The 17,050-nt window shown below is 38.3% G+C and overlaps 2 protein-coding genes and 1 long non-coding RNA gene across 3 annotated transcripts; all 3 read left to right on the top strand.

Annotated features, from left to right (window-relative positions):
- Positions 1-4,288: 4,288 nt before the first annotated feature.
- On the top strand, positions 4,289-5,777 carry LOC141832313 (divinyl chlorophyllide a 8-vinyl-reductase, chloroplastic). The gene is made up of 2 exons (XM_074719806.1): positions 4,289-5,604; positions 5,711-5,777. The coding sequence occupies exon 1, from the start codon at positions 4,317-4,319 to the stop codon at positions 5,571-5,573; it is 1,257 nt and encodes a 418-aa protein (XP_074575907.1). The 5' UTR covers positions 4,289-4,316; the 3' UTR covers positions 5,574-5,604; positions 5,711-5,777.
- A 172-nt stretch (positions 5,778-5,949) lies between these two features.
- Positions 5,950-6,851, top strand: LOC141831774 (uncharacterized). Its single transcript, XM_074719177.1, has 2 exons — positions 5,950-6,413; positions 6,612-6,851. Exons 1-2 carry the CDS (start codon positions 5,963-5,965, stop codon positions 6,767-6,769), a joined length of 609 nt encoding a protein of 202 aa, XP_074575278.1. The 5' UTR covers positions 5,950-5,962; the 3' UTR covers positions 6,770-6,851.
- Positions 6,852-11,697: 4,846 nt separating this feature from the next.
- LOC141831419 (uncharacterized) lies at positions 11,698-14,618 on the top strand. Its single transcript, XR_012602064.1, has 4 exons — positions 11,698-12,160; positions 12,249-12,331; positions 12,963-13,034; positions 14,421-14,618. It is a non-coding gene; the product is annotated as an uncharacterized LOC141831419 (long non-coding RNA).
- Positions 14,619-17,050: the final 2,432 nt, after the last annotated feature.

Here is a 17,050-nt window from a genome sequence, read left to right on the forward strand (position 1 = left end):
CTCATCTTGATTCCTATCCTACTTCCTTCCAAACGAGTAAAAACATTATGCTACTACCATTCAGTATCATCATCCCTGCTTGGACTTCCAAGCAAGGACAACATAAATAAATAAAGAGTTTAACAATCAAAGTATATTGGACTTTAATCTTCAGAGATCTTCAATTAAAATATGGATTCACACCGACTAAGCAGCAACAAGATTGATGTTAGACAACCAGAACTTCTATAAATTAGTAAGTTTCAAGAAAATAAAGTTTAAGACAATATAAGACTTATTAATTACACCTATCCCTCAAAAGAATCAAGAAGATCAAGTGCCCATTTGGTCATATATGATACAAATCAAACAGGATCTTGCCATTGAAACCAGTGAAACATATATACTTCCATAAGAATGGAAGTCACAATTGCTATGAGCATAGAACAAATTGACCCTAGAGCAGATCGACCAGTTCTTCACCTTAATTGAGATTGATATTGTAAATGTGTCATGCAGAATGGAACTAATTCAGATCATATACAACAATTATGCAATATTGTGAACGAATACTTTGATAAAGGCCCGTAAATGATATCCATCACAATTGAAGCTTCAAAATGAGATGATGAAAAGCAAAACAGATACGACGACATCATCTCATGATCGCCAAATATCACTACAAATCAGATATCAAACGAGAAGAAATTCAACACCAAACGTCGTTTTCCATTTTCGTTAGCATAGAGATTCCTAAAAGCATGCACGAAAATCAAAATAGTTTCTCGTAAAGGATGATTTTCCCCCGGTTAAGTGCCAGATCAATTAGATGTAATTAGGGATCCACTAAGCTCTCGATCGAGCATAATATACTTATTCAAGCAAATTTCTAAATGGAGGAGAGATAAAAGAATTAAACCCCTTTTATAATCCAAAGAGTTTCCTCGTAAGAGTTTTGTCGATGGGACTGAAGCGTCGTTCTGCAGATCATAACCCCTTTTATAATTATCCAATTTTGCATATTTCTAATTTGACTCCTCAACAAATTAGAAATTACACATGTGGTATCCACACTATTATATTCATGACAATTAAGCCCTTAAGTCAAATTCTTTAATCATAATTTAATCATATTAATTTTTGACTTATTTAATTGATGACTACATGATATTTATAATTATAATTATGATCCCAAAATTCTAATAAAAAGACGGTACTTTTAAACAAAAGATCCAACCAAGAACACTGATCAAAGCCCAAACGAGTCTAGAATACAAGAAGGAAAAGGAGTGGAATTGAGAGGCGAATAGTAACTCACATCGATCTTAATTTTGTTGCCCGAGATGAGCGGCAAGGAGTTCCTCTTGTGTTTGAGCAGTCATCGTGATCCGACGGAGATAGAAAGGAAAGTGTCAGCTGAAAACCCTAACGACGCATGCCAAAGGCTACGATCTTCATTGGACAATGTCACAAGGTCGACAACTATATCTTTCAAATGGACTATATCTTTCAAATGGGAGTTATCTAAGGTCAAATCCCTATGTTTTGAAGCCGACCAATACCCTCCTCCGTCGTGATCAACTATAGTTTCTCGATTTACCTCCTCACATATGGTCATGGGACCGACCGTGTGGAGTCGTCGAAATTTGAACCCTTACCCTCTTCTACAACTCTGCTCCGTTGTAACCAACTTAATTATGCCCCGAGGGTTTCATTTGAATCTCTTCATCCTTTGCAAACCTGAGTAAAGCTGAGTTACTTGTGGTTCATGTCTCCTTATCAATGATTATTGGCTCAAAGTCATTAGTGATGGTGGGCCCTAGTCATCCTAAAATGGACACAAACTTTTCTTGTAGCCTTCTAAGATCATGCCTTCAAACCTAAATTAGAAAGCCTAGATTGCATCCAATAAATTTTTTTGAAATCTGCACAGTCTTTAGTAAGTTTGATACAAACTTACTAAGGAACTATATCATCATACCCATTGTAAGAGCGCCAATAGATTTCTCTGAGCCTCCTGAGTTTGCACACGCTAAACATTTTTATTCTAAACATTGTAGGATCACGAGTGAATTTTGATCAAAATTGTTAATAGCCTTAAACACATTAAAATCGAATTAAACCACAACTAGTGAGTTCCTTGCACCCCTCTAAGTCTCACCATACTCTCAAATCTAATTTCCAAAGCTTGAATTGTATCCTATCAATTTCTAAAATCTTCACATCCTTGAAAACCTTTTGCACAAACTCACTAAGGGACTTTGGATCATCATACCCACTATAAGATACTACCAATGGATTCTTTTGAGCCTCTTGAGTTTACACATGCCCAACATTTTTAATTCTGGATATTATAGGGTCATCGATAAGTTTTGACCAAAACTCGTTGATGAGCCTAGGCACATTAGAACCAAATGAAAACTAGAACCAGGAAGTTTCTTGCATCCACTTGAGTCTCACCATGCCCTCAAACCTAATTTTCAAAGCTTGGATTGTGTCTTGCCAGTTTCTAAAATCTACACAACCTTGAAAACTTTTTGCACAAACTTACTGAAGGACTTGGGATCATCATACCCACCCAAATACACTATTAATGGATTCCTCTCAATCTCTTGAGTTTGTACATGCACAACATTCTTAATTTTGGAGGGACACTGTAGGATCATTATGAGTTTCGATCAAAATTTATTGATAGATCTAGACACATTAAAATTGATCAAAACCACTGACAGTGAGTTCCTTACATCCCTTGAGTCTCATCATGCCCTTAAGCTTGATTTCTAAACCTTGGATTGCATTCTATCAATTTCTAAAATTTGCATAGCCTTGACAACATTTTATACAAACTTACTAAGAGACTTGAGATCATTATATCCACCCTAACACACCACCAATGGATTCGTCTGAGCCTTTTGAGTCTGTATATGTCCAACATTCTTGATTCTAGATACTATAGAGTCATAGTGAGTTTTGGCTAAAATTCGTTGATGACCTTAGACATATCAAAACTGATCAAAACCAATCCACTAAGTTCTTTACATACTCCGGAGTCTCACCATACTCTCAAACTTAATTTTCAAAGTCTAGGATGCGTCATGTTAATTTCTGAAATTTGCACAACCTTGAGAACTTTTTGTACAAACTCATTAAGAGATTTGAGATCATCATACCCATCCTAAGACACCACCATTTGATTCCTATAAGCTTCTTCAGTTTGCATATGCCTAATATTCTTGATTCTAGATATTGTAGGGTCATAAATGAGTTTTAATCAAAACTCGCCAATGAACTTAGACACATCAAAACCGAATGAAACCAAGACTAGTGAGTTCTTTGCATCCCCCTGAGGCTTGTCATGTCCTCAAATCTAATTTTCAAAGCCTGGAATGCATCCTGCCAATTTTTGAAATCTGTACAATCTTTAGTAAATTTAACATAAACTCACTAAGCTACTTGAGATCAACACACTCACTCTAAGACACCACTTGGAGCCTTCTGAATCTATACAGGTCCAAACATTCTTAATTCTAAATATTGTATCACTATCAATAAATTTTGATCAAAATTCATTGATGATCTTAAACACATCAGAACTGATTGAAACCACTACTAGTGAGTTCCTAAAATCTCAACATGCCCTCAAGCCTAATTTCAAAAGCCTAGATTATATCTTATCATTTTCTAAAATTTATAATGTCTTTAATAAATTTGACACAAACTCACTAGGGGACTTAGGATCATCATACTCACTCTAAGATACTATCAAAGGATTCCTTAGAGCCTATTGAATCTGTGCATGTCCAATATTCTTCATTCTAAACATTGTACGACCATTAATAAATTTTAATTAAAATTTATTAATGCCCTAGACACATTAAAACCGACTGAAATGATAAACTTGTGTTGGAAGGAGTTTTAGATGTAGATATAATTAGTAATATTAATTTTAGAAAATTTATTATTGGATACTTAATCATCTTTTCATTCACAAGGTGATGAATCTCTTAATGGATTTTTAATGAATCTCTAAAATGTATTATATGTGAAAGGTCTCATGATCATTTGTGAGGAGGTAAATTGAGAAGTTGTAGTTGGTCATTACAGAGCATTGCCTCAGCTTCATCGAGATTCGATCTTTGTCCACTTTGACAAGTCTGCCCCATAATAACCAACTCAATTATGCCCCGGGGGCAAAGCTATAATCTCTCATTTGTCCCTAAGATAAAAATCACAATGTGCAGTAGTGAAGATCGCATGCTATCCACAAGCTTGCAAACATCCACAACATTCAACAAACTTCACCCAAATCTCCAACCTCTCTTCAGACAGCCATTGCTATGTTGCTCTCCTCTCCCACCATCTCCTTCGCCCAATCCTCTGCCCTCTTCCTTCCTCCTTACCATCTTTCTTTCCTTTCCAATTTCTCTCTTTCCCCTTCCCCTTCCCCTTCCTCTTCCTCCTCCATCGCTTTCTTCTCTCCTCGGCATTTCTTCAAACAAAACACACTCAGCCTCACCGTCGACGCATCCACTTCCCCTCCAGCAGCAACCAAACTCCCCCAATCCTTCCGATCCGAATCACCCAAGAACGTCAATGTTCTCGTCACCGGCGCCACCGGCTACATCGGCAAGTTCGTCGTCCGTGAACTCTGTCGCCGCGGCTTCAACGTGATCGCCGTGGCCCGCGAGCGCAGCGGCATCCGGGGCCGCGACGACGAGGCCCGGACCGCCCAGCAGCTCGCCGGCGCCACCGTCTGCTTCTCGGACGTCACTGACCCCGACGCTCTCTCCGGAGCCCTCGACGCCCTCGGCCGCCCCGTCGACGCCGTCGTCTGCTGCCTCGCCAGCCGCGGCGGCGGAATTAGCGACTCGTGGAAAGTCGACTACGGCGCGTCCAGGAACAGTCTCCTCTCCGGGCGCCGACTTGGGGCCTCCCACTTCGTCCTCCTCTCCGCCATCTGCGTCCAGAAGCCGCTGCTCGAGTTCCAGCGCGCCAAGCTGAAGTTCGAGGCGGAGCTGGAGGAGGAGGCGGCGCGCGACCCGGGGTTCACCTACAGCATCGTGCGGCCCACCGCGTTCTTCAAGAGCCTGGGCGGACAGGTGGAGATCGTCAAGGACGGGAAGCCCTATGTGATGTTCGGCGACGGGCGGCTCTGTGCCTGCAAGCCCATCAGCGAGGCCGACCTCGCCGCCTTCATCGCCGACTGCGTGATGGACGAGGACAAGGCCTGCAAGATTCTGCCTATTGGCGGGCCGGGCAAGGCGTTGACGCCATTGGAGCAGGGGGAGTTGCTGTTTAAGCTGCTCGGCCGGGAGCCCAAGTTCTTGAAGGTGCCCATACAAGTCATGGACTACGTCATCGGAGTTCTTGATTTCCTCGCCAAAATCTTCCCATCGCTGGAGGATGCGGCCGAGTTCGGCAAGATCGGGAGGTACTACGCGGCGGAGAGTATGCTAGTCCTGGACCCGGAAACCGGCGAGTACAGCGCCGAGAAGACGCCGAGCTACGGGAAAGACACATTGGAAGATTTCTTCGCGAGGGTGATCAGAGAAGGAATGGCTGGTCAGGAACTGGGAGAACAAACGATCATCTAGTCTCCATTGTTCTGTTCTTCTGTGTTTGCTTGTATGTTTCTATTGTTGACATTACAAAACAGTTCAGAGGAAATCAATCTCGATCACTGGTTAAACAACGGTTTTGGCTAATTCACGTTCTGTCTTCCTCCTCTCAGCGAAAGCTCCGTGAAGATCCTCCTCTGCAGATGTGTATCTGGACTTAGAAGGCCAAAAATAGAGCAGGAAAGAAAACTGATTTCCAAATTTAGAAATTTGCTAGATTTTGGAGGAGCAGCCAGATTTAGTCGTGCTTGGTAGCTTCCTTCTCCTTATAATTGCACCACCTTTCCTCCATTAATTCCACCCACATTGATCACTGATCTCGTAATTGTAGTATTTACTCATTACCCTTCCTCTCCTCCGTCGACATGGGCTGCGGCGGCTCCAAGCAGCAGGATGTCGCCACCGGGAACACCGTCACCCGCGGCTTGCTCCGTCGGTCGTCCAGCGTCGCCAAGGGTAAAAGGTCGGAGGAGAAGGGCGCCGACGCGATCAAGGTAAGCGATCCTGCGGCTGTGGAAGACGCCAAAAAGGCCCCGGCTGACGGGGAGCCGCAGCTGGCGTCTAAAGGATCGTCCTCCGAGGAGTATTTCTCGTCGAGGCGGGAGCCGGATAGCCTCGTCGATGCTGTGGAGGGGGGAGCAGAGGTTGCAGCTGTCTCATTGCCCGGTGAGCACGTGGACGCTAATGCAAATGCGAAAGCAGGTGAGGACAAGGAAACCTCCGCCGTGCCGGAGCTGGAGAAGGAAGAGGAGAAGAAGGACAAAGAGGAAACGACGGCCAACAACGAAGAAGAAGAAGAAGAAGAAGAAGAAGAAGGTATATTTACATGATTTAGTTTTTAATGATTTCTAAACATTCTGATCAGAATTCCTTGGATTCTCATCCTCCAAATTCAGCAATAATATACAGAAACAATAGAAAATGATATATACTTGTATGATCGATCAAACAAATCTCATTGATTATTTCCTTTCGGAGACGATTATTTGATCTTCCCGTCTGACGGTTTGTTAGGGAAATCAGTTGGACAGCTTTCTGCAGACTTCAAAGAGGCTCTTTCTTTGGATGAAAAAGAAGCAGAGGCAGCTGCAATGGAAAAGGAAGATACACAAGCGGCGACGACCACTGCGGAAGAGAAGAAGAACTCAGGGGAAAGCAAAACTTCGAGCTGATCATCTACTCGTTTCACTATAAAGATAATCTAAATGTGTATTTTTCTTTTCTTCTCTTTTCTTTTCATTTCAGACCTGTGTAACGTGCATTCAATCATTAGACGCTTCGTTGTTTTCAGAAACGTGAGATCTGTTTTGTGATTGAACATTTTAAGTCCTAAATTAATCTGTTATAGATTCCACCCAATAATTAATCGTAAATGTATGAAAGAATTTCTATTTGACCCAAAGAACATTTTATTTTAAGATCTGAATCAAAATTATGATCTTTCAAAACTTAATTTATTATTCGCACACAAGATTATTGTTGTATGACCCAAAGGTATTTTTAGTATTTTCTACCGTAATAAGGGTTTCTGCTACAGTAGTTAAGATTACTACATTATCTAGGGTTTGCTACAAACAATGAACCTTGAAAATTAGGTTACTAAAGTAACGTTAGAGTTTGCTACAATACCTTTAGAGTGTGTTTGGTTCAAGTTATCCTGTATAACCTTGTTTATGTGATTATCAAGTAATCATATAACTAAGGATATGGAGTATAAAATATAATCTAATATTATTTGGTTCAACTTATTTATTTGGAGGAAATAAAATATAACCAATTTAATATTTACTATATTACCCTTGATTTATTTTTTTAAAAAAATTAAATTAATAATATTAATGATGATAATAAATTGATAATATATAAAAAGTATAATTTATTTATAATTTTTTAAAATTTAAAATAAATAAATATATATATTAATAAAATAATTCTTTAAAATTTTTTAATTTCTAAGTATTTAAATTAAAATTTATTTAATTAATTAACTAAAATTTACTGTACATTTCAATTAACTCAGTTTTAAAATCAGAGGGTAATCATGAAAATTTTTTTGTTAACCTCCAAAATCGCAGAAAATCTTAAGCTGCCAAGGTAATCGCATTTCTCCATTTGCTGACGTTTTACTGATGTGACAATGATGCTGCATTACTTGAGAATCGATCATAACCTATACCAAACAAGATTATTGTTGATAAATTTGACAGATAACCAAGGTTATCAACAATAACCCTGAACCAAATACGCCCTTCGGGTTTGTTACAGTAACTAAGTTTAGGATTTTCTGTTTCAATACTTTTGCTACTGTTGTCAATCAATTAGTGGCTTTCAACAATCAATTGATGGCACTTTAGTAGGGAACAAAATGATTCAGAATCGATTGACCAATTGAATTGGAAGCAAGTAATCGATTGATATGGTTCACCAATCGATTGATCAGGTAAAAAAAGAGTTATTCTACAGGTTTAAACAATCAAATTCAATGACAATCGATTGGTGATGGTAATTATCAAATAGAAATCAACCCAAAAGCAATCCTAGAAAAGGGAATTTCATGGAGATTTGAAGGGGTCAAATCTTGGAGGTTTGAGGACAAATTAAAGTGCTGATGCATTTCTAGGCCAACAATATTCAAACCAATAAGAAAACATCCAAAGTAAGGTTTCATTATAAAATTATTTTTTATTTCTTTTATCTTTATATCTTATTCTTATTGCTATGTTCTTATAAGAACATGTTATAAGAGGCTTCTCTACCTCCGGAAGGTACTCGAAAAGGAGTTCATAATGGCACGAGATCACTAGAAGTAGGCTTTAGATTAGTTGCCTTAAAAGGTAGATACCAAGTAAAACCAAAGTGTTATGCATGTGGCGTCAATTTTGATTCGAGTTTCTACTGTGCATTCAAACGACAAGTCCACAATCAAGACGAGAAGCAATCAGAGCTATTCATCCCTTCCAGCTCGCACGTGTCCTAACAAATGGTATCAAAGCAAAGTTGCTCTTCATCGGACTAACCACCGGAAGAAGCATGAGCTAGAGGAAAGAAGAAGAAGCTAAAATTTTGAGCTCTACAATATCAACAATCAAAGGACTAATCATCAAAGGAGCTCAACTTCAAATGGATCTTCGGGATGGATTTGGAAATGATACTTGAGTACCTCCACCATTTGGATTAGGAGGACCATGAAGGCAAGGATGAAGAATTTTCTTATGATGGACATAAAGCAATGATTTGCTTTAACGGAAGGGTTTAAAGCTTCAAAAGATGAAAAGGAAAATTCTCTTCGAAGGAGCAAATGAACTAAGAACAAATCAAGAAATTCGAAGCTCATGATAAGGTAATCAAGATTTTGACTAATTTGATTCCTAATAATAGTTTGTGTAAGATAGGTAAATACAAGGACACAAGTGAGCTATGGAGTAAGTTGGCAAAGCTCAATGAAGATCTAACCCTACCGGCACAAGATGATCATGAGTACAATGAGGGAGACTCATTGGCCCAAGAACAAGAGGATTCAAAGTTGAGAGGTGCTCAACATCCGAGGAGGAAATTGAAGAAATATCCACCTCAAGGATTGAGGGAGAGTATAGCTCATTTGCATCGGAACAAGGAGAAACCTCAACATCTAGAGCCAATGGAAAAGAAGCACATGCTACGCCAAATCATGAATTCCAAACATTATGACACAAGTTATGTCGTTATTGTCATAAATTAATTTTGAAAACATGTATATTAAAGAATTTGATTTCATAAATCACAATTCTTTTTATTAGATTAGGAAATAATTTTCAAATCTAATTACATATATATATTAGGAAAAATTTCAAATCTGAAATTTTCTAATTTAATTAGAAAATAATTTTAAAATTTAATTTTTCTGAATCATAATTTTCTAAAATTAGATTTCCAAACAAATTTGGAAACAAACGTGAACATTTTCTATATCGGATTTGGAAATCATTTTCTTATCCAAAATATCCTACCATATCTAAAATATAATTTTAGACAAACCACAACACGTTAAACAAAGATCTACGATCTATGTTGAACACGTGGTGTTTGATACCACTATTGGATTTTTGGTATGTGTATTTTAAAATTTATGTTTCTATAAATATGTAGTGGAAGCGTAATAAATATTTTATTACTATCTACACATAACAACCACCCAAGGATACATACGCATGCAAACATAATCATAGATAAGACATAAATAAATTTATATCTTTTAGATGACACGAAGCGGAAACGATATCAACTAGCAACCTTGAGCAAGGTTACCTCTACTCGTATCCACGTCAAGATCACCTCGAGAAGACTTTCCTAAGTCATGTGTCGTGTCTCCACTTTGATACTAGTCGAAGGAGTGAGACAAGCGATCCGAAAGAGGGCCTATGGTCCGATTCCATATCCAGTGGCTCATAGCAACCCGGCGATACGAATCGGATTGAACCAAGGCAATCACACCACCGTTCGAAGGTCATATGGTTCACTATCAAGAAGGGGTAGCGAACCTAAATGGTGTGGTTGTTCCAGCAACAACAATTACTTAGAACAATGACCAAAATGAAAGGAAAAAAATGATACCTTTCAGTGGAGAAGCAACCTTGCTAGGTTGCTTCTCCTCATGTTCCTTGCTTCCACCGCCGATTGTAGCTTCCTTTGGGTCTGGGATGGTCGGCCCTTGGAAGGATACTAATCTTAGGAAGATCAATGATCAGTGGTGAACTTTAGAAGGGATCCTTTGGCTGGCGACAACAAGAAACTCTAATGGAGTTGGTCGATAGCAACACAAAAGGGAGATGTGTGGTGACCGTCAATTCAAGGGAAGAGGGGGGATGATGTTTCAACCTAACAATTAGGTTTTTAATCTTGTAAATAGCTCATCATAGTTGTATTTATAAATCTGTAATGGGTTTGGTTCGCTATTCAAAAATCCACATCCATTAACCCAAACTCCAAACTATATTAGCTTTAAGTTTGACTCACAACCAAACAACGTTGGTTCAAAACTAAATCACCTTTAATTAAAACCAAACTAATTTGTTTATAATTAAACAAAAGAGAACCCACTTTGTCTTCAAACAGATATTGTCCATCTGCACTTCCTTTCCGATAAAAAATCTTCCATATTTGTTCTTCATCTGGTCTAACTAGACTCAATCTCTCTCAATCTGATAATCTAATTCTCAAACTTATTTTATGTCTCTTAGAAAAACTCATAGTGCGTGTGACCTTATAGGTTCCTGATTTATATTGGTCGTCATAATTAATCATTAATTATAAATCGATCATGAGTGACACCTAGTTGTACATTATGACCCACAATTAATCAAAAAATTCTAAAATTATTTTTGAACCCCTTCAGTAGCTACAGTTGTTCGTGCATCTGTTCCTTTCACTCATCTTATACTCGCTTAGTTCAAGACATGATCTATATATCAACCTCCACTAGGCTAACTACATCACACTTAGGCCAAGCTGTAGTTCCTTATCTTGTGGATTCAAGTTACTCAAAATATCTATGCAAGAGGACCATCCTCTTAACATATTTTTGCTTTAGCCAATGACTTACGAGTAATAATCCTGACAAGTGGCTATAGGGTATACGTCTCCTAATAAAAGAGTGGTGAATCCTCTGTTGGCCACTCAATTACTGTCGAATACTTCGACTTATACCTAATTATCCCAGGTCACACTCCGTAGAGATACTTGCTTAAGATGTCAAAGTATAAGTCTACATGAGCAAGATAACTTGAATTGTAAAATATCGAACATTTAGGGGTAATTTGTAGATAACCTAACCCTAAATTTTGTAAGAATTTAATGGGATTTATTAGGGCTAATAGAACCTAATTATTAGTGGTTAAACTAACCCTTAATTAGTTTAAACCTAGTTGTTAATTAATTAAACTTAGTTATTTATAAGATTAAAGGATAATGGTTCATTGGTTAATGGGTATAGGTTAATGGTGTTAAAGCTTATTGGATAAACCCGTTAAGCCACCGAACCATTAAGACTCTTCTTCCCCAAAATCGCGAACCCGAAGCTTCTTCTTCATTCGCGATTCCTTCTCACGCCGAAGCCTCGCGATTTCTCCTCTCTACGCCGCGATCTCCTCCTTCCCCTGACACAGCGCCTTCTCCACCACCACCACCCTCAACTCCGGCAGCAACTTGTTGGAGGCGTCGTCGATGTAGGAGAACATGGAGCACTTCTCGATCGCACAGATTATATCTCTCTCGCCGAATCCCTTGCCGATGCCTTCTTTCCCGTCGATCCTTACTCCACGCAAGACGTCGTTCTTTCCTATTCCTCTACTGTGATTCCGATTTCTTCGAGCTCACCTCCCTCTCGTCTTCAATCCTGATCACACCATCAGAAGCTTCGTTCGATCGGAAGCAGAGCAAGGATTAACAGGGGCAGATCGAAGGCAGGAAGGTTCGGTTCCTCTACCTGTGATTTCGTGGAGAGGAAGCTTGGTGGATCCTCTTGGATTGCAGCATGTCTTGATCGGCAGCAAGCAGAGAATAAGGGAGGTGTGATCTGATTGATTGAGGTAAGGTTTAATCCAGATATGCTAATTCTTGATCATGATCGATTCTTAGATTGCTTGGATTTTTGTTTTGTTCTGTTGAGTGGTGTAGATCAAAAATCAGAACTTGAATCGGGCACGATTTGATCAAGAATTGGAGCAAGGATTAGGTCAAGATGTTGGATCTAATCTGAGGTAAGTCCTTTGTTTAAGCCAGTTAAGATTTTGCTACTAGGGTTTTGTTATAGAATTTATTTGGGTAGTTTGAGCTTGATTTTAGCATGAGAGGGAAAGATGTTGTTGTTGTGATAAGGATGTTGCATGAATATGATCTGTTTGGTTAGGTTTTGATTTATGATTAAGGCTAATGGATTAGTCCTATTCTATTTCTGTTAAGAACTTTGATAAAACAATACCTTAATTGATTCGGTTCTTTGAGGATGGGTTGATTAAGTTGGTTGGTTAGCTTAGGTTTAATTAAACCTGAAATCATTTAGGTTAATGAGTTAATACAAGTAAATTATTAATTAGTTACATTGTGTTAATGGAACCTACTTGGTTCCTAGCATGGATTCGAATTTTTAATCCTACTAGGTTAAAATGGGTTTATGAACCTAATATGAGTTATCCTGGATTTGATTGAATACAAAATTAGTTGTATTAAATTATTAATACAACTAATTGATGGTTTGATTAAATCCTAATAATAACAACTCAACGGTTAGATTGGTTTAACCCTAAATGGAATTTAACTGACTCTAAAATTGATTAGAGTTTCTTGGTGATATGACTTTGCATAAATGGATGTTGGTTATTTCTTTTGCAGGTCCTTGATTTTCGATCAATTACTTACGAGGATATTTCTGGGGGTTCTAGGATTTGACCTACGATTTATCAGGTGGGTAATCTCTGTATTTGGTCAGTACAGATCTACTCTTTTTGCAGTGCATGATTTCCTTTCCTATTGTTGTTGATTAGTCTATTGATCATTCCTATACCTGTTTGTTGGTAATCTCTGTATTTGGTCAATACAGATCTACTTTTTTTGTAGTGCATGATTTCCTTTCCTATTGTTGTTGATTAGTCTATTGATCATTCCTATACCTGTTTGTGGGTAATCTCTGTATTTGGTCAATACAGATCTACTTTTTTGCAGTGCATGATTTCCTTTCCTATTGTTGTTGATTAGTCTATTGATCATTCCTATACCTGTTTGTGGGTAATTTACTGTATTTGGTCAATATAGCTCTTTTTCATTTCCAGTGCATGACTCGTTTACAGTTCTTGTAGTTTGATACTTTAATCCTATTTTTGTCTGTTAATTTTATACCTCTTATGCTACTCCTGTTCATACCATGCTTGACCTTATGACTGTTGATCTTGGATTATCCTTTTTGATCATTGTTTCTATCTTGGAGTATCATATTTGCGATCATTGTTAGTTGTAGCTGTTCTTTACTTATGATACTTGTGATCATTAGGTTTTTATACCTATGCATGTTGATTAGCATGGTAGACGCAGATTATGATTTGAGCATCTCATCATGATGCATGATAAACGATTGTAAATCCCTTGTGGGTCTATCGTGATGGTAGTTGGCCTTTAGTGGCATTATTATATAGGTGGTTATTATACCCTATTTCCATCTTGGTGATGGCAATTGTATGACAATGTACGCAGTCGACGACTGTATGGCAGTGTACGCAGCCGAGTCGATGATCTGCCTCGACACCGGGTAGGGGTGGTACTCGGAGAGTACATGGTTGGTACGTCGGGGATGAGTATTAGAGGACAAATATCGACCATAGTATATGTAGCTTATCATAGCTACGGGATCACCGGACTACTTGATTGTAGGGTGCAGAGCACTGATCCCCTAATTTGGATCACCGGACTACTTTGTTGTAGGGCGCGCAGTACTGATCCTCCGATGCCAGACATTCCCAGACTCAGATGCTTGCACGAGTTCTGTAGTGAGTGTGGCAGTTGCATCATGCATATGCACATCATGTGCATGATATATATGTAGTGGACCGCACTGATACTGCATTTTGATTGTCTACCTGTTTGACTCTTGACTGTTGCACTATGTTTGACATGTCATTCATATGGTGCATTACATGAGATCCATGTTAGTTGTTTATTATCTGCAGAGACTTTGTTGACCTTTGGTATGTATCTATCCTTTTGTTATTTCTTTTATTCATGCACTGTCTTTCTATATTACCCATTGAGTATTTGTACTCACATCTTTTGGACCCTGGGATTTTTCTGTCTTCCCAGATATCAGGTAGGAGCTTACAGAGGATGCCAACGATGCCATCTCATGACGAGGACTTTGTGTGTGTGTTGGATGTGTTTGTAGCATGTGGTGGTTTTCTTGTATCGTTGGTTTTCTTTCTACCGTATCGGACTTTCTAATTTCGTATCGATTTTTGAAACTATAGCAAGTGAGCTTATTTGTGATTTCGTACTTGTACTTGTGGCGTTTCCGCTTACGCAACTTTGGATTTTTCGTGACTTTACGAGTTTATACCTTAATCGTTGTGTAGAATTCGAATTTCTATTTGTTATACTTGTGTATGATGTGTGGGTCACTTTTATTTCTGTTAGTTGTATAAATCCATATTTTGTAGTATGGATAGGCCGTGTGGGCCTTATTATATGTGTTTGTATTCAGGGAATTGTTAGTGATACTGGGGAAGTGCTGTCGAAAATTTTTCAGACGGCTATCTCCCGGGTCATGACATGAATACCTCAAGTCAAAGGAAACTTACACTCGAGTTGTAATGAGATCTTCATAGGCATTTATATAACCATGTGAAGTCTCATGGCAAGTCACTTCCGATGAACAAGTTATCCTTAACCAATATTCATATGTTAACTCTCAACATCTCAATATTTTCAGCTAGTTAGGATTGACTGCTTAGTAAAACCAATGAGTCTAACATATGTTAGTCTCACAGAATCGATGATGTCTAGTCTCATCAATTTATCAACTAGGAAATATTTCAATACGTACATTATTACACATATAGAGATACCGACTAATTGTGATCCAATTACAATTTCTCTCATACTATGCATTATATTATGGACTCCAGATTTGAGTTTAAGATCAAATTAAATATATAGAGAATGTACAGTCAAATAGTAATTTTATTTATTCAATAAATAGTATATTATCTAACGTGATTAACTTAGGACACCTCTCAAATATAATAGATATATATGTTGATACTCACATGATTATGATATATATGTTGATACAGTGTTGAACTCATTTAGGGTTCTTGGCTTTCCGATTTTCTCCACCCGAATGCGCCTCACAGTGTTTTTCTTCTCCCTTTCGCGCGACAAAAATAGAGTCCTTTGTTTCGCAAGGTTTTTGGGGGTTAAAGGGCGCGGCACTGTGGCTTGCTGATCGCCGGCATGATGGCGCCATCGGACCTACCGCCTACTTCGTCGGCTGACGGTGAAACAAAGGGTTGATCGTGATTTTACAGTGTGACTTCTTCTTCCCACCGCTCGGTGTCGCCCGTCTCCTTCACCGACTGTTCGCCTGTCTCCTTCACCGGCTGTGTGGGAGGAGGGATGCGCTGAAAGAAGCGCCGAAAATCCTAGGATGTCACGCTTAAAATGGCTAAGTAGTCTACATAGGCCTTTACTAAATGGGCTTTCTTTTGGCCTTTTAGGGTTTTTAGGTCACCCTATAGCTATAAATAAAGGGGGTGACGGCCACACATGTATCTTTGGCATATTTTCAATCTAAAGCATGGTGAGGCTCTCACTTGTTGGTTCTTCATTGAACTAGAACTTATCAAGGCATCCCCTTGTGGCGTTCAAAGACTTATCAACCTCCATCCCAAGGTTGTGGCGTCTTCCCTCTTCATCTATACCAAGGTTCGACTTTCTTAAGTATCGGGTCGAGGTTCTATTCATCTTTCTTATCGATTTAGACTTTCCTTCTTTCTTTCTTCAATTCGTTGTGGGTTCTTGAGATTTTTCTCTTTGGGTTCACATCAGTTGGTATCAGAGCTTAGGTTTTTCTAAATCGATTTGGTTATCCTTTTCTTTTGTGCTTGAAACTTTATCTATCTTGTTCATCATTTGATACTTATTGTTTGCATTTCTTTCAATCTTTGTAAGTCTTATTTGCTTGTTGCTATAAAAAAAAAGGAAGAAAAAATTTATTTTCGGCCAAAAAGAGAAAAAAATTTATTTCGGCCAAAAAAAGAGAAAAAAATATTTTCGGCCAAAAAAAAAAAAAAAAAGGAAAGAAAGGAAGGCTGAAATTTTGAAAAAAAAGAGAAAAAAAAGGTAAAAGAAAAGAAGCAACAAAAGGTGGGTGTAGAGAGCTTGTTATTTCTATACTTGCATTTTTTTTACCATCTTTATCTTTCAATTCCGCATTTCTTTCAAGTTTTGCCGAGATTTAATTCTGGCACTTGCCTAGATTAAGTTCTGGCAAATTTTCTTTCAGCACTTATTTCAAGTATCTTTCAATTCTGCATTTCTTTCAAGTTTTGCCTAGATTTAATTCTGGCACTTGCCTAGATTAAGTTCTGACAAATTTCCTTTCAGCTATCTTTATCTTTCAATTCTGCATTTCTTTCAAGTTTTGCCTAGATTTAATTTGGCACTTGCCTAGATTAAGTTCTGGCAAATTTTCTTTCAGCACTTATTTCAAGTATCTTTCAATTCTGCATTTCTTTCAAGTTTTGCCTAGATTTAATTCTGGCACTTGCCTAGATTAAGTTCTGACAAATTTCCTTTCAGCTATCTTTATCTTTCAATTCTGCATTTCTTTCAAGTTTTGCCTAGATTTAATTCTGGCACTTGCCTAGATTAAGTTCTGGCAAATTTTCTTTCAGCTATCTTTATCTTTCAATTCTGCATTTCTTTCAAGTTTT

Source organism: Curcuma longa, chromosome 7 (assembly GCF_044706935.1).
Source record: "Curcuma longa cultivar G26 ecotype Majalengka, Jawa Barat chromosome 7, ITB_CL_G26_1.1, whole genome shotgun sequence".
Taxonomy (NCBI): domain Eukaryota; kingdom Viridiplantae; phylum Streptophyta; class Magnoliopsida; order Zingiberales; family Zingiberaceae; genus Curcuma; species Curcuma longa.

What these genes read in the sequence shown, in the direction of transcription:
- LOC141832313 (XM_074719806.1), top strand. Translation starts at nt 4,317, where the DNA reads ATGTTGCTCTCCTCTCCCACCATCTCCTTCGCCCAATCCTCTGCCCTC.
- LOC141831774 (XM_074719177.1), top strand. Translation starts at nt 5,963, where the DNA reads ATGGGCTGCGGCGGCTCCAAGCAGCAGGATGTCGCCACCGGGAACACC. An exon ending in AGAAGAAGAAGAAGAAGAAG is followed by an intron (nt 6,414 to 6,611) that starts GTATATTTACAT and finishes ACGGTTTGTTAG; the next exon opens with GGAAATCAGTTGGACAGCTT.